This window comes from Lacerta agilis, chromosome 2, assembly GCF_009819535.1.
Source record: "Lacerta agilis isolate rLacAgi1 chromosome 2, rLacAgi1.pri, whole genome shotgun sequence".
Taxonomy (NCBI): Eukaryota; Metazoa; Chordata; class Lepidosauria; order Squamata; family Lacertidae; genus Lacerta; species Lacerta agilis.
Window position 1 is genome coordinate 119004787 of NC_046313.1, and position 25095 is coordinate 119029881.

The 25095-nt window shown below is 50.3% G+C and overlaps 2 protein-coding genes across 2 annotated transcripts; one reads left to right on the forward strand and one right to left on the reverse strand.

The window, feature by feature from the left end:
- Window positions 1-5336: 5336 nt before the first annotated feature.
- Window positions 5337-8404, forward strand: PFDN6 (prefoldin subunit 6). Its single transcript, XM_033141765.1, has 4 exons — window positions 5337-5480; window positions 6995-7065; window positions 7149-7273; window positions 8164-8404. Exons 1-4 carry the CDS (start codon window positions 5417-5419, stop codon window positions 8282-8284), a joined length of 381 nt encoding a protein of 126 aa, XP_032997656.1. The 5' UTR covers window positions 5337-5416; the 3' UTR covers window positions 8285-8404.
- Window positions 8405-12660: 4256 nt separating this feature from the next.
- On the reverse strand, window positions 12661-25054 carry RGL2 (ral guanine nucleotide dissociation stimulator like 2). Its single transcript, XM_033141754.1, is given in 11 exon segments — window positions 12661-12921; window positions 14062-14176; window positions 15106-15354; window positions 17670-17799; window positions 19042-19100; window positions 19103-19136; window positions 22461-22582; window positions 22697-22729; window positions 23412-23486; window positions 23583-23660; window positions 25009-25054. Coding segments are annotated over 10 exon segments (1032 nt in total). The 5' UTR covers window positions 23586-23660; window positions 25009-25054; the 3' UTR covers window positions 12661-12709.
- Between the last annotated feature and the right edge of the window lie 41 nt (window positions 25055-25095).

Sequence of the window (25095 nt, forward strand, 5' to 3'; positions counted from 1 at the left end):
GGCTGAGAGACTTCAGAGAAGTGTGACTAGCCCAAGGTCACCCCGCAGCTGCATGTGGAGGAGCGGAGACGCGAATTCGGTTCCCCAGATTACAAGTCTACCACTCTCAACCACTACACCACACTGGTGACACGTTGTTGTTCAGTCGTTCAGTCGTGTCCGACTCTTCGTGACCCCATGGACCAGAGCACGCCAGGCACGCCTATCCTTCACTGCCTCGCGCAGTTTGGCCAAACTCATGTTAGTAGCTTCGAGAACACTGTCCAACCATCTCATCCTCTGTCGTCCCCTTCTCCTTGTGCCCTCCATCTTTCCCAACATCAGGGTCTTTTCTAGGGAGTCTTCTCTTCTCATGAGGTGGCCAAAGTACTGGAGCCTCAACTTCAGGATCTGTCCTTCTAGTGAGCACTCAGGGCTGATTTCTTTGAGAATGGATAGGTTTGATCTTCTTGCAGTCCATGGGACTCTCAAGAGTCTCCTCCAGCACCATAATTCACTGGTGACACAAGTGTGTGTAAAAGCCTTCACAGTAAGATAGAATATCTAATTATCCCCACAAATAACAAACACGGGGAAAACCATAGAGTGCTAAGGGACAATTTAAAGCTCTGGGCAGTGAGGGTGGAAAGCCTCCCTCCACCTTTGCAATTGGACTTGAAGATTACAGCCAACAGGAAGCATTCTTTGGACATAATAGGGGCACAGGGCGGTATTTTTAGTAGGGAGGGTCCATGTGCAAGGACAGAGTTAACCCTTACCTCCCCGCCTGTCACACAAATAGGGCAAATACCTCCCTCATAATGCAGCTGAATAATGGAAGACTTTTTTTGAAGTCTACTTCCAACAGGGGAAGGGACCCAGGTGGTGCCGTGGGTTAAACCACAGAGCCTAGGGCTTGCTGATCAGAGGGTCCCTGCGACGGGGTGAGCTCCCGTTGCTCGGTCCCAGCTCCTGCCAACCTAGCAGTTCGAAAGCACGTCAAAGTGCAAGTAGATAAATAGGTACTTCCCCAGCGGGAAGGTAAACGGCATTTCCGTGTGCCGCTCTGGTTCGACAGAAGCGGCTTTGTCATGCTGGCCACATGACCCGGAAGCTGTACGCCGGCTCCCTCGGGAGATGAGCACCGCAACCCCAGAGTTGTCCGCGACTGGTCCTAACGGTCAGGCGTCCCTTTACCTTTACCTCCAACAGGGGAAAGTAGGAGCTCCAGGGAAGGTTCTTGGTGGGCCCATTTTCACTCATATTCCCCATTTGGCAACCCCACAGCTCCTGCTTCTTCTGGGGTTTGGAGAAGATTGGGCTTTTCCATAATCCCACAAGTCATTTTGCTAGGGAATCTTCCTGCCAGCAGACTGCACTGCGTATTATTATTATTATTATTATTATTATTATTATTATTATTTATATCACACCTTATTCCCTGATATGACATAAGGCAAATAGGAAACCCATCATACGGGTGCCACCCAAACCCAAAACCGTAAATGTTGAATAGCATGGAAGACAGAACAGACCCCTGACGGACCACGCCGGACAAAGGCCAACATATGGAACATGAGTCACCCAGTGCCACCTCCTGGGTTCGCCCCTCCACGAAGGAATGGAGCCACTGTAACACAGGGCTCCCATTCCCATCCCTGCAATGCAGCCCAGAAGGAGACCGTGGCTGGTGGTATTGAAAGCCACCAAGAAGTCCAGCAGAGCAAACAGGGACACACGCCCACTGTCCATTTTCCAGCGTAAGTCATCCACCAAGGTGGCTAAAGCTATCATAGAGTTCAAAGGGACCCCAAGGGTCATCTGGTTGAACCCCCTGCAATGCAGAAATCTCCACAAACATCCATGACAGATAGGCATCCAGATATCTCTGTCCCATAACCAGGCCTGGGACCAGATGCAATAATCCTTCCCCAGGCCTGTTGTGGTGTTGTATGTATGTATTTGCCATCACCTCCTGGCAAATAGAAGGGGAAGAAATGGAGGCAGTGAGAGATTTCACTTTCTTGGGTTCCATGATCACTGCAGATGGTGACAGCAGTCACGAAATTAGAAGACGCCTGCTTCTTGGGAGGAAAGCAATGAGAAACCTAGACAGCATCTTAAAAAGCAAAGACATCACCATGCCGACAAAGGTCCGTATAGTTAAAGCTATGGTTTTCCCAGTAGTAATGTACGGAAGTGAGAGCTGGACCATAAAGAAGGCTGATCGCCGTAGAATTGATGCTTTTGAATTATGGTGCTGGAGGAGACTCTTGAGAGTCCCATGGACTGCAAGAAGATCAAACCTATCCATTCTCAAGGAAATCGGCCCTGAGTGCTCACTAGAAGGACAGATCCTGAAGTTAAGGCTTAAGTACTTTGGCCACCTCATGAGAAGAGAAGACTCCCTGGAAAAGACCCTGATGTTGGGAAAGATGGAGGGCACAAGGAGAAGGGGACGACAGAGCATGAGATGGTTGGACAGTGTTCTCGAAGCTACTAACATGAGTTTGGCCAAACTGCGGGAGGCAGTGAAGGATAGGCGTGCCTGGCGTGCTCTGGTCCATGGGGTCACGAAGAGTCGGACACGACTGAACAACAATGTATGTGATAAGGCGACACTCAACTCCCTCCAACCAACACTACCTTATTCCTCCAGTGACCATGAGAGGGCTGCCTTTCCCTTACACAGGTAGAATCCTAGAATTGTGCAGTTGAAACTAAACTAGACTTTTGCTACTCTCCCTTTTGTATTGGGGGACAATCTGGCCCCACACAAAAGAGTCAATGGAAGTGCATCAAAGAGGGCAACATTTGGAAACCCCCTCCCCCCCCCGGTTGCAAATCGCTCTGGGTCCTTTGGCCTCCCAGTAGCAGAACTGCTGGCTCTGCACATTGGAGCAGAGTAGGACTTACTTCTGAGTAAGCATGTATTGGATGGGGCTGTATAGCCGTGGTTCCAAAAGCAATGAGATCAGTTTGTGGGTCTTACGGAAATTAATGACATGCCCTTATAAATGCACGGGGAGAAGTGCATTCACACATACAAGGGTTCACAAAGCACCCCCAATCCCTGCATGTAACTGCAGGTGATGCAATAGGAAACTCCAAAAGTTCCCCAAGGGTCATCTAATCCAACCCCCAGCACTGCAGGAATATTCAGCTGTCCTTTACGGGGATTGAACCCACAACCTTGGCAGGATGAGCACCACGCTCTAACCAACGGAGGTATAGCAGCCTCAAATCAAAGCTTGATTTCAGTTCCGGCTGATGTCCCTCCTGAGGGTGTTCTTTCCTGCAGCAGGATCTTAATCCTGGCCACTTAATTAGGAGGAAACCTTGATTTCTGAGTCCAAGTGGCAGGTTATGCTGTGGATCTCTTAAATACCTGCTCAGACAGGAGGCAATGTGGGTCCCCAAAATTTACACACACACACACACACACACACACACACATGTAGCTACAGCCCATTTATTTATTTAGCATTATTAAATTTGGACGCTGCCCCGTCCTCCAAGATCCCAGGGCGGCTCACAGCATGAAAACACATAATAGAAACAGAAAAACGAGGAAAAAAGGGAAAAACCAATAACAAAAGCGCGCAAACACGTTTACACGTGGGCCAGCCAGACACGTGGGTCTTATTCACACGATGCATTTTTTTCTCCACCCAACCCTTCCCCACCAAAAACTAAAATAAAATAAAAGATCCCCTCCTGGGAACTCTTAGTTTGTCAAGGGCTCCCGGGAACTGGAGCTCCGCTGGGGACAAACTACACTTCCCGGGATCCTTTGCGGCGGGGAAGTGTTCGAAGTCCCCGGGAAGACGTTCCCGTCCTGTTTTTAAGCTGAGGGCGGAAGTGACGCGCCCAAAGGCGCTGGCGGCCCCTTCTGCGCCTGTGTGGGAAGGAGAGAGAGACCGCGAGGGATCCTGGGTGACGCGGAAGTGCTGCGGGCGGAAGTTCCTTGGGGTTAGAGGTCGGGAGGAGGAGGAGGAGCTTTAGCGGAACGTGAGTTGGGGAGGGGGCAGGTTTTGGGGGGGGGCACCAAGGTTTTTTGGGGGGCACCAAGAGACGGGTAGGTGGGTGTGGGCACCAAGGGGCGAGGAGAGGGCGCCATGGGTGCTGTGGGGGGGCTCATTGGGGGAGGGGCTTGGTGGGGAGGGGGCGCCATGGGTGCTGGGGGGGGCTCAGTGGGGGAGGGGCTTGGTGGGGAGGGGGCGCCATGGGTGCTGGGGGGGGGCCTCAGTGGGGGAGGGGCTTGGTGGGGAGGGGGCGCCATGGGTGCTGGGGGGGGCCTCAGTGGGGGAGGGGCTTGGTGGGGAGGGGGCGCCATGGGTGCTGGGGGGGCTCAATGGGGGAGGGGCTTGGTGGGGAGAGGGCTCGGGGGGGGATCCATTGGAGGAGGCGGGGGCAAAGGGGAGCTGGGTGGGGAGGGAACCTGCGGTGTGGCTGCCCCACTCCCCCCCCCGTTTCCACACACCCAGAGGGGAGATGGGGAGGGGGCCAGAAGATGCCCCTGGGAGGGGAAAATGCAGAGAGTTGGGGCGGCCCCCTGGGGTGACCCATAGGCAGAGGGCAGCTTCCTGGGTTCAATCCTCCCCCAGGGGCTTTTGTTCTGAGGATAGAGGACCCCCCCCCTCCCAGGAGCTGGTGGCGAGGGGCTGCTCCAAATTGGAGCCCTGAGGGGGGACGTAAGCAGAGCCCTTGTGACAGCTGGACCTGCCCTGTATTTTCTCCTCCTCAGAAAAAATACAAAACCGTGAATATCACTGGAAGAACAGCATAAACATGAAACTAAGCTGACAATATCTTAATGCAAAGGGCATTTATAAATATTTCATCAGAGGCAAACCTATATATGCTTTAAATCATAAAGTGCAAGTACAAAGTGCAATTGCAAAGTGCAAAAATACAAAGTGCCATATAATGTTCAGTATAATGATGAAGATGGTATAGCAAATGTCTATCAGACGCGTAGGTCCATCCTCACAATGTTGGGGAAGGTTATTCAGAGTCCCTCCAACATGTGGGTGTGTTCTCCCGACGGGTGGCTTCATCATTATACTGAACATTATATGGCACTTTGTATTTTTGCACTTTGCAATTGCACTTTGTACTTGCACTTTATGATTTAAAGCATATATAGGTTTGCCTCTGATGAAATATTTATAAATGCCCTTTGCATTAAGATATTGTCAGTTTAGTTTCATGTTTATGCTATTCTTCCAGTGATATTCACAGTTTTGTATTTTTTCTGAGGTACAGATACTGTGACTGACTGTTGTTGTTTCCACTCTGTATTTTCTCCTAGCTGCAACTTCCCGGGGGTCTCTTGGCTTTTCTGTAAGCAAAGCTGTACTGGCAATTGCTTGCTTTTTCTGCAGAGAGTTGCCATCCCCACCACTGCTCCTGAGCCGCGTGAGAGAAGGAGGTGATGGCTGAAGCCCTGCAGAAGAAGCTCCAGGGAGAGCTGGAGAAATACCAGCAGCTACAGAAAGGTAACTTCCACCACCACCTCCCATTATGTATATCAGGCATGCCCAACAGGTAGATTGTGATCTACCAGTAGATCGCCGGACGTCTGTGGTAGATCACTGGCTCCCCTAAAAAAAAGCTCAGTTTTTTTGCCCTGCACCCCCCAAAAACAGGGCTTTCCTCCTCCCCAAAAAAGCTCAACAACTGCCAGTTTTTAATTCTGTAAGTAGATCACAGTCTCTTAGGAGTTGGCCACCCCTGATGTATATAATACACACACAGAGACACAGAAAGAGAGAGAGAGAGAGAGAGCGCTATTCATAAGAAAGTATCAGAGCGCCTTAGAATAGTTGTACATGAAACAGTTTTAAAAGTTGAAATCAGACAGCAGAAAAGCTCTCACCAGGCGTTTGAAAGTTGGCCGATCTCCAGTGGCAGGGATTTCCGCAGGACGGGGCCGATAACTCTAAAGGCTCGGATTCTCCTTGTTGCCAAATGGGCCTCACCAACTTGGGGAACGAACGGCGACGCTCCTGCAGGTGACCTGAGTGATGAAGCTGGGAAATTGCGGTTCAGGCGGTCTCTGAAGCACCCTGGACCCAAATTGCCCAGGGCTTTGTAAATTAAGGCAAGGATTTTGAACCTGGCTCAGGAAGTGAGTCAGAAGAGCACCTCGGAATCCCATTTCCCTGCTCCAGAACGTTATAGCAGCACCTCTTAGTTCTGGGCTTGCCTTTAAAAAATGTGGGAGTCTTTCACTTCATTTCTTATATGTGCGCTCTAGACACCTGTCACGCCTCGACCTCCCACCAAGAAGTAGCTGGGCCCACTTAAAAGTTAAGTTCTTGGAGGTTTTGAAGCACAAGTTGGGCAGCCATCTCTCATGGATGCTTTAGTTGAGATTCCTGCATTGCAGGGGGTTGGACTAGATGACCCTTGGGGGTCGCTTCCAGCACTATGCTTCTGGGTTGGATTTCATTCATTCCTGTGGACTGCCGGTCTATGTTGGTTCTAATATTTTTCCATGTGTGTTTTACACTTTTAACTGTGTGGATTTCCTTTTATTGTTTGTTTTACTGCAGGGAACTCTTCTTCCCCACTTTATTATTATTATTATTATTATTATTATTATTATTATTATTAAAGCTTTTACAAAGTACAGAAAAAAGGAAAAAATATCCAAAAATTTAAAACACAAATGACATTCCATATTTATCTTATTATGACTCCCTTCCCCCTCCTTCTTTGGTTCCTTATATTTTATATTATTTCCTGCATTTCCCAATTAAGTGAAATTGTTATTTACAATCTCTTCTACATACATAAGTGTTTGTATGTGCGTGTAAAATTTATACCGCACGTTATTTATATTAAACCTGCTAACATCTTTATTTGTTTACAGTAATTTTGCAAACGCTCTATCAATGATTTCCATTCTGTCTTACAAACTTGGATCTTCTTCTTATTCCGGCGAGCTTCGCCCTTTCTGCATATCTGTGCATCCATTTCTGTTCCCATTATTCTCGCACGCTTCCAGATATCAGCAAGTCCATGACGGCCCGGCAGAAGCTGGAGGCTCAGCTGACCGAGAACAACGTGGTGAAGGAGGTGAGGCCCTCCCCCCTTCCGGCCTTTGCAGAAGCTGCTCCTTGAGCCGCCTCCCTCCCTGCTGACCTTTCCTTCCTCTGCAGGAGCTGGACCTGTTGGATTCGTCCAACACCGTCTACAAGCTGATTGGGCCCGTTTTGGTGAAGCAGGACACAGACGAGGCCAAAGCCACAGTCGCGAAACGGCTGGACTACATCGCAGGGGAGATGTGAGTGCTGCCTCCATCCGGCGGGGAGGCTCTGCTACTGCGGTTTTTCTCATATATATGTGTGTGTGTGTGTATTTTATTGGGATTATTCTAGTAAAGGCAAGGAGAAAAATGGGAAGAGAATAGAGGAAATTGTGTGCACTTGAAAACGTGGGCAGCATTAAGATAAATTCAACAGTGTAAATAAGTTTTGCTGGATGCGATAATGGAAAACTGAATTGTTTATGTAAAATGTGCAGGGATTTGTGTTATGCAAAATGAACCATGGAAAGAGAAGGGAAGTCATTGATATTTTAAGGCTGTTTAAATGAATACAGTGGACGCTCGGGTTGTGAACATGATCCGTGTGGGAGGCGCGTTTGTATCCCACAGCGAGCACAACCCGAGGTATGACTGTATTCTAAATTGTTAAATAGAATATATATATATATATATATATATATATATATATATATATATATATATACACACACACACACACACACACACACACACACACACACACACACACAGTGGTGCCCCGCTAGATGAAAAACTCGCTAGATGAAGGCAGCCCTGTTTAGGGAAGTTTTTAATCTGTGATATTCTAATGTATTTTAATATTTGTTGGAAGCCGCCCAGAGTGGCTGGGGAATCCCAGCCAGATTGGCGGGGTGCAAATAATAAATGATTATATTATTATAGTCCATGTTCCAGCTCTGCTGTCCAGAGGGGTCACTTCTCTGAACATAAGTTACTGAGATTCCTTGAAGTGTAGTGTTGGGAGGGCTCCCCAGGTGTCATCTAGCCCAACCCACTTGCAATGCGGGGCTCGCGGTGTTCTCGGCCTCCCCGGGGCTGGTGAAGCCACAAGCGCTGACCCCCGCCTCCGCTGTGTCATGTCGTTTCAGCAAGCGCTACGAGGGCCAGATGCAGGATTACGAGAAGAAGTCGGACCAGCAGCGGGAGACCCTGGCGCGGCTGCAGCAGGAGTTCCAGAAAGCCCAGGCCAAGGGGGCCGTCAAGGCCTGAGGGGAGCCTGGGGGGGTGTTGCTGGACTTTGGGGGGAGGGATGGGGACACCTGCTACCGCGGCTCAGGCCGTTGTGAGGCCTGCTCCGCTGGGCAGAAATAAAAGCTAGGACCAAGTCTCACAACTCTCTCTCGGCTGATGCCTTCCTCTTTCGCACTCAGACCTCGCCATGGGGAGGGGGAAGCCCCTGGAAAGGAGACCACCCCCCTCAACACAAGAGGGTGAGAGGACACACAAAATCCGCCCCTGTGGCCTGGCATCTGTAGGGCGTCTCGACCCCCGCTGCTGCCTCCCGGGGAGCTCTCTCTAGGGTCAGGCTGCAGCAGCTTCGAAGGGTGGCTGGGCTGGGATCCCTGAACGGTAGAGTTGAAAGGGACCCCCAGGGCAATCTAGTCCAGCCCCCTGCCAAGGCAGGAGCAGAGCACATTCTTCCGATGAGACCCTCCTTCGGCCGACAGCCACCAACTTCCGCAGGGGCTGCCAAGCGGATGCAGAAAAACCGAGAAGGGTGGGATTTCTTGCCAACTCTGTGTGTACCGCCTCCTGCTGCACTGGCAGAGCTTTCTAGGGAGCAGGGACATTCGGTTCGCTCTCTAGGGAAAGGATGGAAATGTAGAGATCGGTGGGACCTCGGGGGGTCATCCAGTCCAACCCCCTGCTAAGGGAGGAATCTCAGCTAAAGAATCCCTGATGGATGACCATCCAACCTCTGCTTAAAAACCTCCAAGGGAGGAGATCCCAGCAGACATTCCACTGTGGAACAGCTCTTCCTGTCTGAAAGTTTAGACAGAATCCTCTTTTTATTGTAACCCGAAGCCATGTGTTCGAGTCCTCCCCTCCAGAGCAAGCTTGCTCCCTCTTCCATGTTGACAGCCTTTGAGATATCTGAAGAGGCTATCATATCTCGCATCTCCAGGCTTGGAGAAATCCTGCCCCTCCTCGGGTCTCTAGGGCCAGGCTGCAGCTGCTCTGACCTCCTGCCTGCTTCTCTGGGGCTGGCAAAGAGCCCTGTGTTCCTCCCTACGTCAAGTTCACATCCCCACCAGGGACAGGTGCCTGGGAATGTTTCCAACGTTGCTGCTTTAGGCAAGAGGAGGTGAGAGGGACCTAGAAGCTGGCAGAGGAGATCCTTGGAACATCTCCAGGAGGCCAAAAAGGAGGCCAGGCTGGCCCCCACCACTTGGTTGTAAACAGAACCTCTGAGCACTTTGCAAAGACAGCCCAAATATTGCCATTTTGTTTTAGGGCACTCTTCACGTCCTCAGAGGTACTCCCATCTCAGCCTGGGTCCCCAGGCTAGGGGTGAGCCCTCCCCTTCTCCCCCACACAAAGCTTTTCATACCACAAAGCTGCTTTTTATAATAATATTTTATAGGAAGTTTCAGTGTCCCTGATGGAGCCGAGTGCAAATGTTTTTAACATTCAAAACGTGTTTTTATTATTTTTCCTCCAAAGAAAGAGGGAAAAAAAGTTAATAGGCAGCAGGTAGAAAGTGCTTGTTGCCCGTGGGCAGCTGTGAGACGGCCCCTGCCTTCCCCCAGCGGCGTCAAGGGGCAGGCAGCAGCCCAACGGGTGCAGCTCAGCCCACAGAACGTTACGGAAGGTGTCAAAAGGCTCCCGTGAAGAAGGCATTTCTTGTGCTGAAACTTAAATAGTAGAAAAATATATTGCGGATTCTGCAGAGTTTCAAATATGTTGATGTGGAAGGAGAGGAATTGCCTCCAAACAGTACACGAAAGACGAGAGCCAATTTGCAAGCTGTTTAGGAAAGTATATAAAATGTTAGCTGCGGGAAGAGAATGAGCAGGAGAGGAAAAGGTGGGGGAACACCCATCTTTCGATGGTTAGGGAAACAACCTTCCTCAAGCCGAGATCGCCTCGGGCGTTTTGGACTACAACTCCCCATTGGGTGCTGGTGGGAACTGTAGTCCAAAAGTCCTGTAATCTCAGAACTCTGGCATTGGGAGGGGACACCCAGGGTCATCTAGTCCAACCCTGTGCAATTCAGGAACCAGCATTCAATAATAACTGACAGAAGCCCACCCAACCTCCAATGAATCACAAAATTCAAGTGTTGGAAGGGACCCTCAAGGGCCATCTAGCCGAACCCCCTGCAATGCAGGAATCTCAGCAAAAGCATCCATGACAGATGGCCATCCAACCTCGGTTTAAAGGAGAAGGCGGTTCAGAAGGATGTTACTCGGAACCTCCTTTCTCGTAACTTAGAATCATAGAATCCTAGAGTTGAAAGAGACCACCCAGTCCAACCCCCTGCCAAGCAGGAAACACCATCAAAGCATTCCTGACAGATGGCTGTCAAGCCTCTGCTTAAAGACCTCCAAAGAAGGAGACTCCACCACACTCCTTGGCAGCAAATTCCACTGTCAAACAGCTCTCACTGTCAGGAAGTTCTTCCTAATGTTTAGCTGGAATCTTCTTTCTTGTAGTTTGAATCCATTGCCCCGTGTCCGCTTCTCTGGAGCAGCAGAAAACAACCTTTCTCCCTCCTCTAGATGACATCCTTTGATATATTTGAACATGGCTATCATGTCACCCCTTAACCTTCTCTTCTCCAGGCTAAACATACCCAGCTCCCTAAGCCGTTCCTCATAAGGCATCGTTTCCAGGCCTTGGACCATTTTGGTTGCCCTCCTCTGGACACATTCCAGCTTGTCAGTATCCTTCTTGAACTGTGGTGCCCAGAACTGGACACAGTATTCCAGGTGAGGTCTGACCAGAGCAGAATATAGTGGTACTATTACTTCCCTTGATCTAGATGCCATACTCCTATTGATGCAGCCCAGAATTGCATTGGCTTTTTTAGCTGCTGCATCACACTGTTGACTCATGTCAAGTTTGTGGTCTACCAAGACTCCTAGATCCTTTTCACATGTACTGCTCTCAAGCCAGGTGTCACCCATCCTGTATTTGTGCCTTTCATTTTTTTTGCCCAAGTGTAGTACTTTACATTTATCCCTGTTAAAATTCATCTTGTTTGCTTTGGCCCAGTTGTCTAATCTTGAAGCCATCGGTTGGGGTTGATGGGAAACTTAGTGCAAAACCCCTGGAGGAGATCCCAACCTGAGGGTGGCTGGAGCGGAATTTGCAAAGTGACTGTCCTTGTAAAAACGGCCACGAAAAGCCATGCAGCTAACTGAAGTCACCGTCTTCCCACCAGCATCAGGATTCACAGGTGACATTTCCCCCTCACTTTAGGAAGGGCAAATTTGGCCGTGGGTCAGGCCGAACCTTTCCCCACAGCCTCGCAACATAGCGCCGTCTCTTTAAAAAAATTAGTGTTAATTTGCACTCAGCGCAGGTTGTGCCAAGTGCATCTCAGAGTGACACACACCCTCCCTGAGATAATGGGGCAGCTGAGGTTAGCAGAGGAGGCAGTTTGCATCTGGGATCTGTGAGAAACAGCCTCCGACACGCACAGAATCGCTCCATTTTCCCACCGGTCCAAAAAGGAGGATCTGTGCAGCAGCCGTCAACAGGGCAATCCGCCAAGCCCTCCCTCCCCGCAGCAGGAAGCGAAGTGCCTCAGGGCCACTTGGCAACCCTTCCCATGGATAGTTAAGGCACTTGGGGCAGGCCGGGGGGGGTGGGGATGGGAGGAGCCCAGACCGAGAGGAGAAGGCGCCCACGGTAAAGAAACAGGAAGCCGGTGGCGACGGCAACAGGAAGTACACAAAGCAGATGGAAACTCTTCCAAGCGCGATACAACATCCGTGTCTTCGACAACACAGCCTTTCCCCCTGAGCTAGAGGGGAGGGATTTCACTAGAAGCGCAGAGTTCAAAGGCACCTGAGGCTCATCCAGTCCAACCCCAGCAGTCCAAGGTGGGACTCGAACCTGCAAACCTTATCAGCCCCATGCTCTACCCAACTGAGCTGTAAACGGCATGATGAAGGAAAGGAAAGGTGCTGGCACTGGAAACCGGACAACGGACTCAGAAACGGAACATCAGGGGGGTCCCCCAGGGGTCATCTAGTCCAGCCCCCTGATGGCGGAATCATAGCTAAAGGATCCCAGGTGGCCATGCAAGCTGTGCTTAAAAAATGAGGGCAACTCTGCCACCTCCGGTTCCACCATCAAAAGGGAAGTTCTTCCTAACATTTAGCCGGAATCTCTTTCCTTGTCGTTTGCATCCGTCGGATTGGGTCCTGCCCTCTGGTTTCCCTTTCCCCGGGTCTGAGCAGTTAAGGGCATCGAGTTCCTCAAAGACTCTGGAAAACCAGGGTTCTCCGCCAGCCAGGACGGGCCGCGAGGCCTGACAATGCAGCTCTGCCAAACGTTTTGCCACTTCTGACACCGCGTTGCCCTCTGGCAACCCTATGCTGTCCGCAGTCTCAAGGGCAGCGTGGGCTGCCAGCCCTGAGCGAGTGGAAACGGAGGCACGGCTCCGTCGTCCTGCCACCCAACTCAAAAGAGGGCCCTGGCTATCTTCCGACCGGTGGCCTTGATCTTCGGGAAGGTGGCGCTGATCTCCACCCCCTTGGGTGGCGTCGGCTTGGGCTTGGGCTTGGGCGGTGGAGGGGGCGGCTTCTCCCGCGGGCGCTTGGGTCGCAGCATGAAGTCCAGGCAGCTGCTGCTCATCGCGTAGAAGACGTTCGCCGTGGTCGGGAAGGCCAGCTCTGCAGGGGTGGTAGGAAGAGAGAGAAGGGGTCAAGGCGGAAGAACGAGGGGAACTGCTCATTTTTTTGAGTTCCCAGGTGGAAAAGGAAATGGCATGCCCAAAGCCAAAACCAGTGACTCCTGGGGGAGCAGCTCATCTCCTGTCTTTCTGGGCACCACAGTTCAAGAAAGATACTGACAAGGTGGAACGTGTCCAGAAGAGGGCAACCAAAATGGTCAAAGGCCTGGAAACGATGCCTTATGAGGAATGGCTTAGGGAGCTGGGTATGTTTAGCCTGGAGAAGAGAAGGTTAAGGGGTGATATGATAGCCATGTTCAAATATATAAAAGGATGTCATATGGAGGAGGGAGAAAGGTTGTTTTCTGCTGCTCCAGAGAAGCGGACACGGGGCAATGGATTCAAACTACAAGAAAGAAGATTCCACCTAAACATTAGGAAGAACTTCCTGACAGTGAGAGATGTTGGACAGTGGAATTTGCTGCCAAGGAGTGTGGTGGAGTCTCCTTCTTTGGAGGTCTTTAAGCGGAGGCTTGACAGCCATCTGTCAGGAATGCTTTGATGGTGTTTCCTGCTTGGCAGGGGGTTGGACTGGGTGGCCCTTGTGGTCTCTTCCAACTCTAAGATTCTATGATTCTATGAAACAAAAACCTCTATTAGCATTGCTTTCCCAGACCTCTGTTGCTCTGTGGGTTTGCAGAACCCGAGCTGCCGTTTTCCGAAGAACCCAAATACAAAGCCGGAAGATTTTTGCCACTTTGTCAACATCAGAAGATGTCTCGATTAGAATCTGCTGACAAACAAGGGGAGGATAATACAGACTTTGAAGTCCATTGGGCAGCCTTGAAGCAGGGGAAATGTTTAAAAGGCACCGTCCTCTGCGCTGCTACGTTGGAAAAGTATTTTTTAAGAAAACATTTATAAGCTGCCAGGGGAAGCGCCAGAAAGCTAATTGTAACCGAAGAGCAGTTTGAAGCACGGCAAAATCCCGCAGGCAGCAGTTAAAACCAGTGGCGTAAATGCTTGCAACAGAATTGTAGAGTTGGAAGGGACCCCCAGGGTTCATCTAGTCCAACCCCTTTGCAACACAGGATTCACATCCCCCCCCCTTCCCACCATAAGGCACAGAGACGGGCCTCACCTCGGCCTTCTGGCAGGAGTTGCACCAGTTCGTAGTTGGGGGCCAGGACCCGATCCTGGTTGTGTTTCTCCAGCGCCTTCCCGATCACAACCGGCGCCTTGTCTTGGCTCGTGACCTGCAGTGGGCAGGCAGCAATAGCACAGGGAGAGAGAGAAAGAAACAGGATTTTCAGCCTTCGCCAATAGGGTGCCCCTCGGGATTTTTGGGACTAGGGCTGATTGGGAGTTTATTTCATCAAATTTATAGGCTACTGGATTGTAACAAAACAAACAAGCCTCAAAGCGGTTTCGAAAAATAGTGAAATTATTGGTAAAACAGTGTGAAAATAGCTATGTAAAAAATGAAACAAAAAGCAAACTGAAAACAGATTAAAACACACCAACATTCCACGTTATCTGGGTAGGCTTGTCTAAAATAAAAAGGGTTTTAGGAGGCACTGATAAGAACACAGCAAAGGTTGGGTGCTTTAGCTGAGATTCCTGCATTGCAGGGGGCTGGACTAGATGACTCTTGGGGTCCCTTCCGATTCTATGATTCTATGGTATCTGCTTGGTGTCACTCAGCAGAGAGTTCCACAGTTTATTACAAATACAGAACGGGTGTTGCGTCGCCCCTGCAAATGGGCCAGTTCGGCCAATCGCAGAATCGCATCGAGTTGGAAGGGACCCCCAAGGGTCATCCAGCCCAGCCCCCTTCAGTCCAAGCAGCTGGGCGTCTGCGTGTGGGGTCAGGCCATGACACAGATAACCTGGTCCCACGTCGTAGCGCGAAACAGCTGGCAGGCGCCTGGCTGGGGAACTGTATAGAGCTGCAGGGCGGGAAGGAACCCCCTAGGGCCATCTAGACCAGGCACCCCCAAAACTCGGCCCCCCAGATGTTTTGGGACCACAACTCCCATCATCCCTAGCTAACAGGACAAGTGGTCTGGGATGGTGGGAATTGTAGTTCCAAAACACCTGGACGGCCGAGTTTGGGGGGTGCCTGGTCTAGACGAACCTCCTGCCATTCACGGCTGAAAGCTAAAGGCCGTTCCTGCCCACTCACCAAGATGCTCTTGTAGAGGGTGCCGTTGTGCAGAGCCATGCTCACGCGGATGATGCGGCAGTCCGAGGGGAGTCCGCTGTCCGGGGCGGGGGCCGTGGGGTAGGCCGACCCACAGGATGCCGATCGCCGGTGGCCCCGGGCGAAGGTGCCCCCCACGGCAGGGGGTGGGGCTAAGCCCTCCGGGGAGGAGGGAGAAGAGGCGTTCTCCGGGGCCGTGTCCAGCGAGGAGACGGAGGGCCACTTCGTACGCTGGGGAGGCAGCGGGAGGCAAGGGTTAGCGAGGGATCCGTCCTGCTCAGTGCTGTCTACACGGGCCGGCAGCGGGGGGGGGGGGGTACTTCGAGAAATCTCCCCCCCCTCCCCAGTTCTAATATTCACAACGATGCCCCTTTTGGCACAGTTGCTTCTTATGGGTCCTCAGTAGGTACCTCATTTATTTATTGGTTAAATTCCCACAGATCCCAGGGCAGTTAACAACATGGGGGAAATGCAACGTAGAAGCAGCAACAGGCTGGGACGGTCAAGTGGCCTCATCCCAAACCCAGGTACTTCTGAAGGTGGCTCACGGAAACAGATAAAAGCATCACAGTTGTGAAATAGCAATTAAACACAAACAGGTAGGTAGGGTTGCCATATTTCCAAAAAGTGAAAATCCGGACAGAGTTGCTGATTTCATTTTCCGCAGATTTTATCGCATTTTCCATCCCTTTTGCCATACTTCCAGTTACAGGTAGGTAGCTGTGTTGGTCTGCCATAGTCAAAACAAAATAAAATAAAAAAATTCCTTCCAGTAGCACCTTAGAGACCAACCTGAAGAATATCTGAAGAAGTGTGCATGCACACGAAAGCTCATCATACCAAGAACAAACTTAGTTGGTCTCTAAGGTGCTACTGGAAGGAATTTTTATGCCATACTTCCAGGTTTTCCTGGACATTTTGCTGATTTCGGGAAAACCCACCCCCCGGACGCCATTTTTCAGGCCCAAATCCCAGAAGTGTCAGGGAAAGCCCATACGTATGGCAGCCCTAAGAGAGATACTAGGTGAGAGATTAAAGGTACAGAAAATCACAATAAAAACATCACAACACCAGCCCTTTCCTTAAAAACCGATACTAAGCAGGACCCTTGTTCTGCTTCTGATGTGAAAATTCATGTAAAGGCATGCAGGTTTCCCGTTATAATTATGACTGCTGCTTCTACTGGTTGAGATCCCTGCATTGCAGGGGGTTGGACTAGATGACCGCCAGGAGTCCCGTTAAACTCTAACAACCCTCTGATCTATGATCTGTTATTACTTGTTTGTTTATTAATCATTGAATCTGTTTGCTATGCTGCCCTTCATCCGCAGATCACAGGGAGGTTAGGTTCACAACTTAAAATTACCGTATGTTTTTTGCTCCATAAGACGCACTTTTTCCCTCCTAAAAAGTAAGGGGAAATATCTGTGCGTCTTATGGAGCGAATGGTGGTCCCTGGAGCTGAATTGCCCAGGGGCCAAAAGAGGATCATGCTTTTTATTTTACAAAGAGAAAAGGGGGTGTTGAAAGGACCCCGCTCAGCAGCTGATCAGCAAGAGATCGGGAGACAGATAAGAGTCCCGGCTCCCTTTCAGCCCCGCCCTCCATTGTTGAATGTGCTGCAGAGGGAGGTTGTTTGTTTCCCCAGCAACATGTAAGACTGGCTGATTAGATTATCTGTCTGGAAACTGTAGAAACACCTCCCTTTCCTTAAGAAGCTGCAGAAATGTGAGTTGAACCCCATAAAAATGGGGCTTTTCCTCTTTGCTTTTCCCCCTTTGCAAAAGGAGCATTGCTTTTCCCCCTTTGCAAAAAAAAGCTGCAAAACTTTTAGCTGATCCTCAAAAAAAGGGCTTTTCCCTTTGCAAAAAAAGCTGCAAAACTTTTAGCTGATCCTCAAAAAAACAGGGCTTTTCCCTTTGCAAAAAGCTGCAAAACTTTTAGCTGATCCTCAAAAAAAACAGGCCTTTTAGAGGAGGAAAACCATAAAAATATTTTTCCCCTTGTTTCCTCCTCTAAAAACGAGGTGTGCCCTATGGTCCGGTGCACCCTACGGAGCAAAAAATACAGTACTATAGAATAAAAGCACAGAATACAGTGGTACCACGGGTTACATACGCTTCAGGTTACAGACTCAGCTAACCCAGAAATAATGCTTCAGGTTAAGAACTTTGCTTCAGGATGAGAACAGAAATCCTGCTCTGGCGGCACAGCGGCAGCGGGAGGCCCCATTAGCTAAAGTGGTGCTTCAGGTTAAGAACAGTTTCAGGTTAAGAACGGACCTCTGGAACGAATTAAGTTCTTAACCCGAGGTACCACTGTACCTAGTGGAAAATAAGAACGATGGCAAACTGATAACCCCCCCTCCCACAACACATTTCAAATAGAACGTTTTTTTTGCCTGGGGCATAAATGGCCGAAGGCATGCGGTGGAGGAGGGGGAGACGCCTTGCGGCGAGTGGCAGACCACCTACAGATCGCCAGACACGCATGAAGCTCACACGAATCGCAGCTGGGAAAGACATGGCCCCGGCCCCCCAACTCACCTGGGTCTGCTGCGGTTGCCCGTGGGGGGTGGGGGAAGCAGGTGGAGGCAGCAGGAGGTCTGGCGGGGCTTGTGGGGAGCTGGGCTTGTCCCAGGAGACAAGGGTGCTCATCCCAATCGAGGTGGCCAGGCTGGGGGGGAAAGGAGAAACGGTTGGTGACCAGGAGAAGAAGTTTCAGCAGGTGGGACCCTCGGGGACCCAGCTCTACAGCGCTAGGGTTTTAAGATTCCGGCTGGACACCTGCGATTCGGACTCTCCTTCCTGGGAGGCCTTTAAGCAAGAGCCTGGGTGGCCATTTGAGCACCTGGGGTGCTGGAGCTGAGATTCCTGCATTGCAGGGGGTTGGGCTAAATGTCCCTTAGAATCCTAGAGTTGGAAGAGACCCCAAGGGCCATCCAGTCCAACCCCCTGCCAAGCAGGAAACACCATCAAAGCATTCCTGACAGATGGCTGTCAAGCCTCCGCTTAAAGACCTCCAAAGAAGGAGACTCCACCACACTCCTTGGCAGCAAATCCCACTGTCGAACAGCTCTCACTGTCAGGAAGTTCTTCCTAATGTTTAGGTGGAATCTTCTTTCTTGTAGTTTGAATCCATTGCCCAGTGTCCGCTTCTCTGGAGCAGCAGAAAACAACCTTTCTCCCTCCTATGTATGGAATCCTTTGATATATTTGAACATGGCTATCATATCACCCCTTAACCTTCTCTTCTCCAGGCTAAACATACCCAGCTCCCTAAGCCGTTCCTCATAAGGCATTGTTTCCAGGCCTTGGACCATTTTGGTTGCCCTCCTCTGGACACGTTCCAGCTAGTCAGTATCCTTCTTGAACTGTGGTGCCCAGAACTGGACACAGTATTCCAGGTGAGGTCTGACCAGAGCAGAATACAGTGGTACTATTACTTTCCTTGATCTACATGCTATACTCCTATTGATGCAGCCCAGAATTGCATTGGCTTTTTTAGCTGCTGCATCACACTGTTGACTCATGTCAAGTTTATGGTCTACCAAGACTCCTAGATCCTTTTCACATGTACTGCTCTCAAGCCAGGTGTCAACCATCCTGTATTTGTGCCTTTCATTTCCCCCCCCCCCAAGTGTAGTACTTTACATTTCTCCCTGTTAAAATTCATCTTGTTTGCCTTGGGGGTCCCCCTTCCAGCTCCACAATTGTGTTATCTGTGCTTGAAAAGAAAGCTTCCAATTAGAGGGCGGAGGGAGAGAAGATGTGGTGCTGGACTTTCTCTTCTGCTGGAGGTTTCTAAAGCAGAGGACGGGGTGGCCAGCTGCCATGGATTCTTTTTTGGCAAGGGGTGGGGGGCTCGAGGGCCTTCGGGGACCCCTCCCATCTCTCCCCGCCCCTTCCCGCCTCTCACTCTGCGCAGTGGGTGATCACCACGGTGGGCTTCATGGGCGGCCAGGGGTCGCTGCTCCTTCCACAGGCGGCTCGATCGTGCAGGAGAGCTGGTAGCTGGCAGAGAGAAGAAAGAAAGAAAGGAGAATGTCCACTTTAAATATTTTACTTAAAAAATTAATTAATTCTCAGAAAGAAAAAACAGCAGCCGTGTTTCAGTCTGTTGCAGCAAAAACTACAGGACAGGAGTGCATCCTGCCCACCCCCGTAAACCCCCTAAATCTGTTCCAGGGGTTCCCCCCAAACCTCTGGACCAGACTGGGAAGGAGAAGGGCCGGGAAAACCTTCCTTGGAGGTTTTGAAGAGATTCTATAGCTGAGATTCCTGCATCGCAGGGGGTTGGGCTGGATGACCTTGCAGAAATCTTGGGGCTGATGGGACACTTTTGTTGACCACTTCCCAGGGTCTTGCGGCACCTTGAAGGCTTGACCCCTTTATTCCAGAATCAAGATGCCATGGACCGTTGTGGAAAATTCACCAGGAGCTTCTAAAGGACAGGGTCATAAAAATCATAGAATCTTCCGAGTCGGAAGGGACCCAAGGGTCTGAACTGAAAACTTTATTCGCATAGCCAACAGCCATTGCAACAAAGGATACACAATGTACAATTAAAAACAATAGTAGGTTAGAAAGATTGATCAAATGGTTATGATAGTCGTTCAAATAGTGGCCCTTAATCTCATTGCGCCCTCAATAAATCTAGCAACGTTTGTTGTTGTCAGCTCATTTTGATCAGATAAGAGAAAGAACAACGTATTCGTAGATGGACGGCCTGGGATAGTGAGTAAGAGTGGAGTAATAAATTCAAACCTCAGATCTTATAGAGGGAGCATGACAGGAGGACATAGATCCTAGAGTTGGAAGAGACCCCAAGGGCCATCCAGTCCAACCCCCTGCCAAGCAGCAAACACCATCAAAGCATTCCTGACAGATGGCTGTCAAGCCTCCGCTTAAAGACCTCCAAAGAAGGAGACTCCACCACACTCCTTGGCAGCAAATCCACTGCCGACAGCTCTTACTGTCAGGAAGTTCTTCCTAATGTTTAGGTGGAATCTTCTTTCTTGTAGTTTGAATCCATTGCCCCGTGTCCGCTTCTCTGAGCAGCAGAAAACAACCTTTCACCCTCCTCTATATGACATCCTTGATATATTTGAACATGGCTATCAGATCACCCCTTAACCTTCTCTTCTCCAGGCTAAACATACCCAGCTCCCTAAGCCGTTCCTCCTAAGGCATCGTTTCCAGGCCTTGGACCATTTTGGTTGCCCTCCTCTGGACACGTTCCAGCTTGTCAGTATCCTTCTTGAACTGTGGTGCCCAGAACTGGCACAGTATCCAGGTGAGGTCTGACCAGAGCGGAATACAGTGTACTATTACTTCCCTGATCTAGATGCTATACTCCTATTGATGCAGCCCAGAATTGCATTGGCTTTTTTAGCTGCTGCATCACACTGTTGACTCATGTCAGTTTGTGGTCTACCAAGACCATGATCCACTGCTTCCAAGTTGCCGTTTCCCGCAGGGGCAGGGTCTTTTTTCGATTGGGATCTATTGAAATCTGCCCTCGAGTACCGCTGAGGGCAGCACATCCAATTAGCTAGCGTGAAGGCGCGTCTGAATTTTGGGGTGGTTAATTTGTGCAAATAAGGCGGCAAAGAATCAAACTGGGAAGGGGAAGAGAAGGCGTACCAAGGACAGCGTTTCTTTATAATCGCCAGATTATTTTGTTGCTCAAGATCCTTTAGGACCAATTAGGCTCTTGCCCTAGTGCGGCCCATCGTTAGGAGCTGATGTGGGTGGAGACCGCAGGAGAGAAGTTTTTGACGCACCGATTTGGACCACATGCTTTTGTGAGAGTCTTGTACATGAAGGCCGGAAGGTTTAGGTTATACGGAGCCAGTAGTGTAAAGGTTCTTAGCCAAGATCAGTCACGAAATCAGAAGACGCCTGCTTCTTGGGAGAAAAGCAATGACAAACCTAGACAGCATCTTAAAAAGCAAAGACATCACCTTGCCGACAAAGGTCCGTATAGTTAAAGCTATGGTTTTCCCCGTAGTAATGTACGGAAGTGAGAGCTGACCATCAAGAAGGCTGATCGCCGAAGAATGGATGCTTTTTGAATGATGGTGCTGGAGGAGACTCTTGAGAGTCCCATGGACTGCAAGAAGATCAAACCTATCCATTCTCAAGGAAATCGGCCCTGAGTGCTCACTAGAAGGACAGATCCTGAAGTTGAGGCTCCAGTACTTTGGCCACCCTCATGAGAAGAGAAGACTCCCTGGCAAAGACCCTGATGCTGGGAAAGATGGAGGGCACAAGGAGAAGGGGACGACAAAGGATGAGATTGGTTGGACAGTATTCTCGAAGCTACTAACATGAGTTTGGCCAAACTGCGGGAGGCAGTGAAGGATAGGCGTGCCTGGCGTGCTATGGTCCATGGGGTCACGAAGAGTCGGACACGACTGAACGACTGAACAACAACAACAAAAAAGCCAAGATCGAGTTTCTACGGAGGGAAAGCTTGCCTCCAGGCGCAGTGCAGCACCGTGAAAATCTGCCTTAGGAATTTAGACTGAACAGTTTCAAGAATGCTACAAGGGTCATCGAGTCCAACCCCCTGCCTTGCAGGAATCTCAGCTCAAGCATCCACAATGGAGGACCATCCCACCTCCAAGGAAGGAGAGCCCACTGCCTCTCAAAGGAGACCACTCCACTGTCTGCAGCATCCAAAAACTTATTTCACCGAAATGTGAAGTTTACAGATAAAGAGCAGTATACAAACTTTGATGGTGCTGATATGGTCATGGGCTTTTGTGGGGTCTGTCTGCATGATATCTGGGGGGGGGGGGTTGTCCCCTCCACAAATTCCAGCTAAATAGAAAATTCTTTCCAGTAGCACCTAGAGACCAACTGAGTTTGTTCTTGGTATGAGCTTTCGTGTGCATGCACACTTCTTCAGATACACTGAAACAGAAGTCACCAGATTCTTAAATATAGTGAGGGAGTGGGGAGGGTATTACTCAGAAGGGTGGTGGGAATGGGTGATTGGCTGATAGGTGTGGAAAACCTGTTGACGACTGTTAAGGACTGCAATTGGTCTTACAGGGAAAGGCAAGGAGTGAGATGGCTAAAGATAGCTTTGTTATGTATAATGAGATAAGAATCCAATGTCTTTGTTCAGACCAGGTTTCTCCATGGTTTTAAGTTTGGTGATTAGTTGCAATTCAGCCACTTCTCTTTCCAGTCTAAACATTTGCACAAACCGAGGGGCCGGCATATCAGGGGGGTGGGCTGTGTGACCTCCGGGAACCCCCTTCCAACTGTTTTAGGATTCTAGGGCCAAAGAGCGGGACGGGTTTCGGGTGGGATCCTGAGACCCACCTCTGGGCCTCGCTGAGTCGGGGCAGGCGCTGCAGCCATCGCTGGAGGTTCCGGTCGGGGCTCAGGGCGTAGTTGCGGCAGTTGGCCTGCAGGAGTCGCAGCTGGGTGAGGATCTCGAATTCCTATTTGGGGGACACACAAACAAAGAAAAACGGGCATCAATAATAGGAGGCGCCCCCTCTTTTTTAAGGGGGTGCCCATTGCATGCTCCTCCCCTCTTCCAATGCGGCACGTACCTTGCGGTGCTTCTCGAAGTTGATGTACCCGTTCTGCAAAGAGACAAAGAGTCAGAATCATAGAGCTGGGAGGAACCCCAAAGGTCCTCTAGTTGAACCCCGTGCAAGTCAGGGGGGAGGAGAGACGTAATTATTCCAGAAATGAGCGCAGATGCACCCCACGAGACAGCTCCAGTCCCACCAGGGCCAGAAAAAGTTGCTTGCCTCCTGATTTCACAGAAGTAATTCCTAAATTGCGCTTGTTTCTGGAGTGCAGCCTAAGATCTCCTCATTTGCCCCAATGAAATTGGCTCATTCATTCATTCATTCATTCATTCCTGCTGGGATTCCCACCCCAAAGTCCTCTCCCAGGGAAGGGACTCCCTGGTTGTCTCTCTGTGCGAGTTGCTGTTCTGTCATCCTCACCATCCTGCCAATCCACCTCTGCATTTGGAGGCAGCTGGGTCACTTTGCCATAGAATCACAGAAGGGACCATCAAGGGTCATCCAGTCCACCCTGCAAGGCAGCAATCTCCACCAAAGCCTCGTCTGCTGAGAAACCTCCAAGGAAGGAGAGCCCGCCCCCTTTCTGAAAGATTTAAGATTCCCTTCATTGTAGGGGGTTGGACTGAATGACCCTCGGGGGTGCCCTCAAAACCCAAAATCCCATAGTCCTATGAGTCTGTTCCCTTGCGTGGTTGGCGTCTCCTGCCTGCCACCCTGTCCTCCTCCTCACCTGCAGCCTGTCCCGTGTGGCTGCATCCAGCATCACCAAGTCCTTGAGGAAGGTGCCCAGGTAGGGGACCACACCCTGCGGGGAAGAGATCGAGAGAGGAAGGAGGTCAGAGACGGGGAAGGGGACCCCTGCGTCCCTTGCCCGCCTCCCCTCCTCTTGAAGTTTGGGTACCATGGGCCGATGCTCCAAAGATCTCCGCTGCTGCCTGCGCTGGATCGGGTCCGCCCCAGCCCCTCGAGGGTAGCCATCCTGTGGGGAGGGGGAGAAGAGAAGAGAGGGGTGGGCATTTTTTTTTTAAAGGAACCTATCAGTGAACACTGCAGTCAGAACTGCATCGTTTTAGGATAAATTCCTTGGCGAAATGTGCAAATCGGTCCAAATTGCATTCAAAAACGTGTTCAGTAGGAGGAGATCAGGAGACTCCCTCGAATGGTGAGCGTCTCTCCCCCACTGGAGGTTTCAAGCAGAGGTTGGAGGAAGACTCCAACCGCATTGCAGGTGATTGGGCTAGATGACTCCTGGGGGCCCCTTCCGACCCTGCAAATCCAGGCCATGTCCCGGATTTCGGAGATACACAGTGGAACACTCGACACACCCCACCCTCTTTTGCTTCAGCACCTGAACTTCAATGTTTGTTTTCACGGGCCATTTTCTTTTCTGTGTTCTGTTTCCGCTCGTGAGCCACCCTGGAAGAGTTTGCGCCTGGAAAGTGAGGACTGTTAAGCATCAGCGGTGCAAAAACAAACAAGCCAAGTGAGAAGGTTGGCTCAGAGATGCAAGGGATTGCCTCAGGAGAGGATGCAATAGATTCGGAACTGGGATTCACTAAAAGTCAAAAACCCTGAACATTTTTATGCCAGGGGAAAGCCGGTGTATGTCTGTTTAAAATTCCACCACTTTCTAGACATCGAGAGCCAGGGTAGTGCAGTGGTTAGAGTGGCAGAATGCGACCTGGGAGAGAATCCTAGAGTTGGAAGAGACCCCAAGGGCCATCCAGTCCAACCCCCTGCCAAGCAGGAAACACAATCAAAGCATTCCTGACAGATGGCTGTCAAGCCTCCGCTTAAAGACCTCCAAAGAAGGAGACTCCACCTGTCGAACAGCTCTTACTGTCAGGAAGTTCTTCCTAATGTTTAGGTGGAATATTATTTCTTGTAGTTTGAATCCATTGCCCTGTGTCCGCTTCTCTGGAGCAGCAGAAAACAACCTTTCACCCTCCTCTAGATGACATCCTTTGATATATTTGAACATGGCTATCATGTCACCCCTTAACCTTCTCTTCTCCAGGCTAAACATACCCAGCTCCCTAAGCCGTTCCTCATAAGGCATCGTTTCCAGGCCTTTGACCATTTTGGTTGCCCTCCTCTGGACACGAAACAAATTACAATTATGTTGGAAAATGTACTTGGCCAATAATAAATTATTCCTATTCCTATTCATCAAGAACTCCAACTTTTTGAGCTAAGTGCAGAACCTGACATTTGTCCCTGTTGAAATGCATTTTGTTAGCCTGGTTCCCAGTTCTCCATCTCCAATCTGTTAACGGTCATTTTTGGATCCCGATTCTGTCTTCCGCGGAGAACGTGGATAAACTTACCTGGAAGAGGAGCCTCCGACTCTGGCTGTAGTTGTCCTCCTCCGAGCAGACGGCACTCAGCTCCTCATAGCAGCGTAGGGAGTCCCT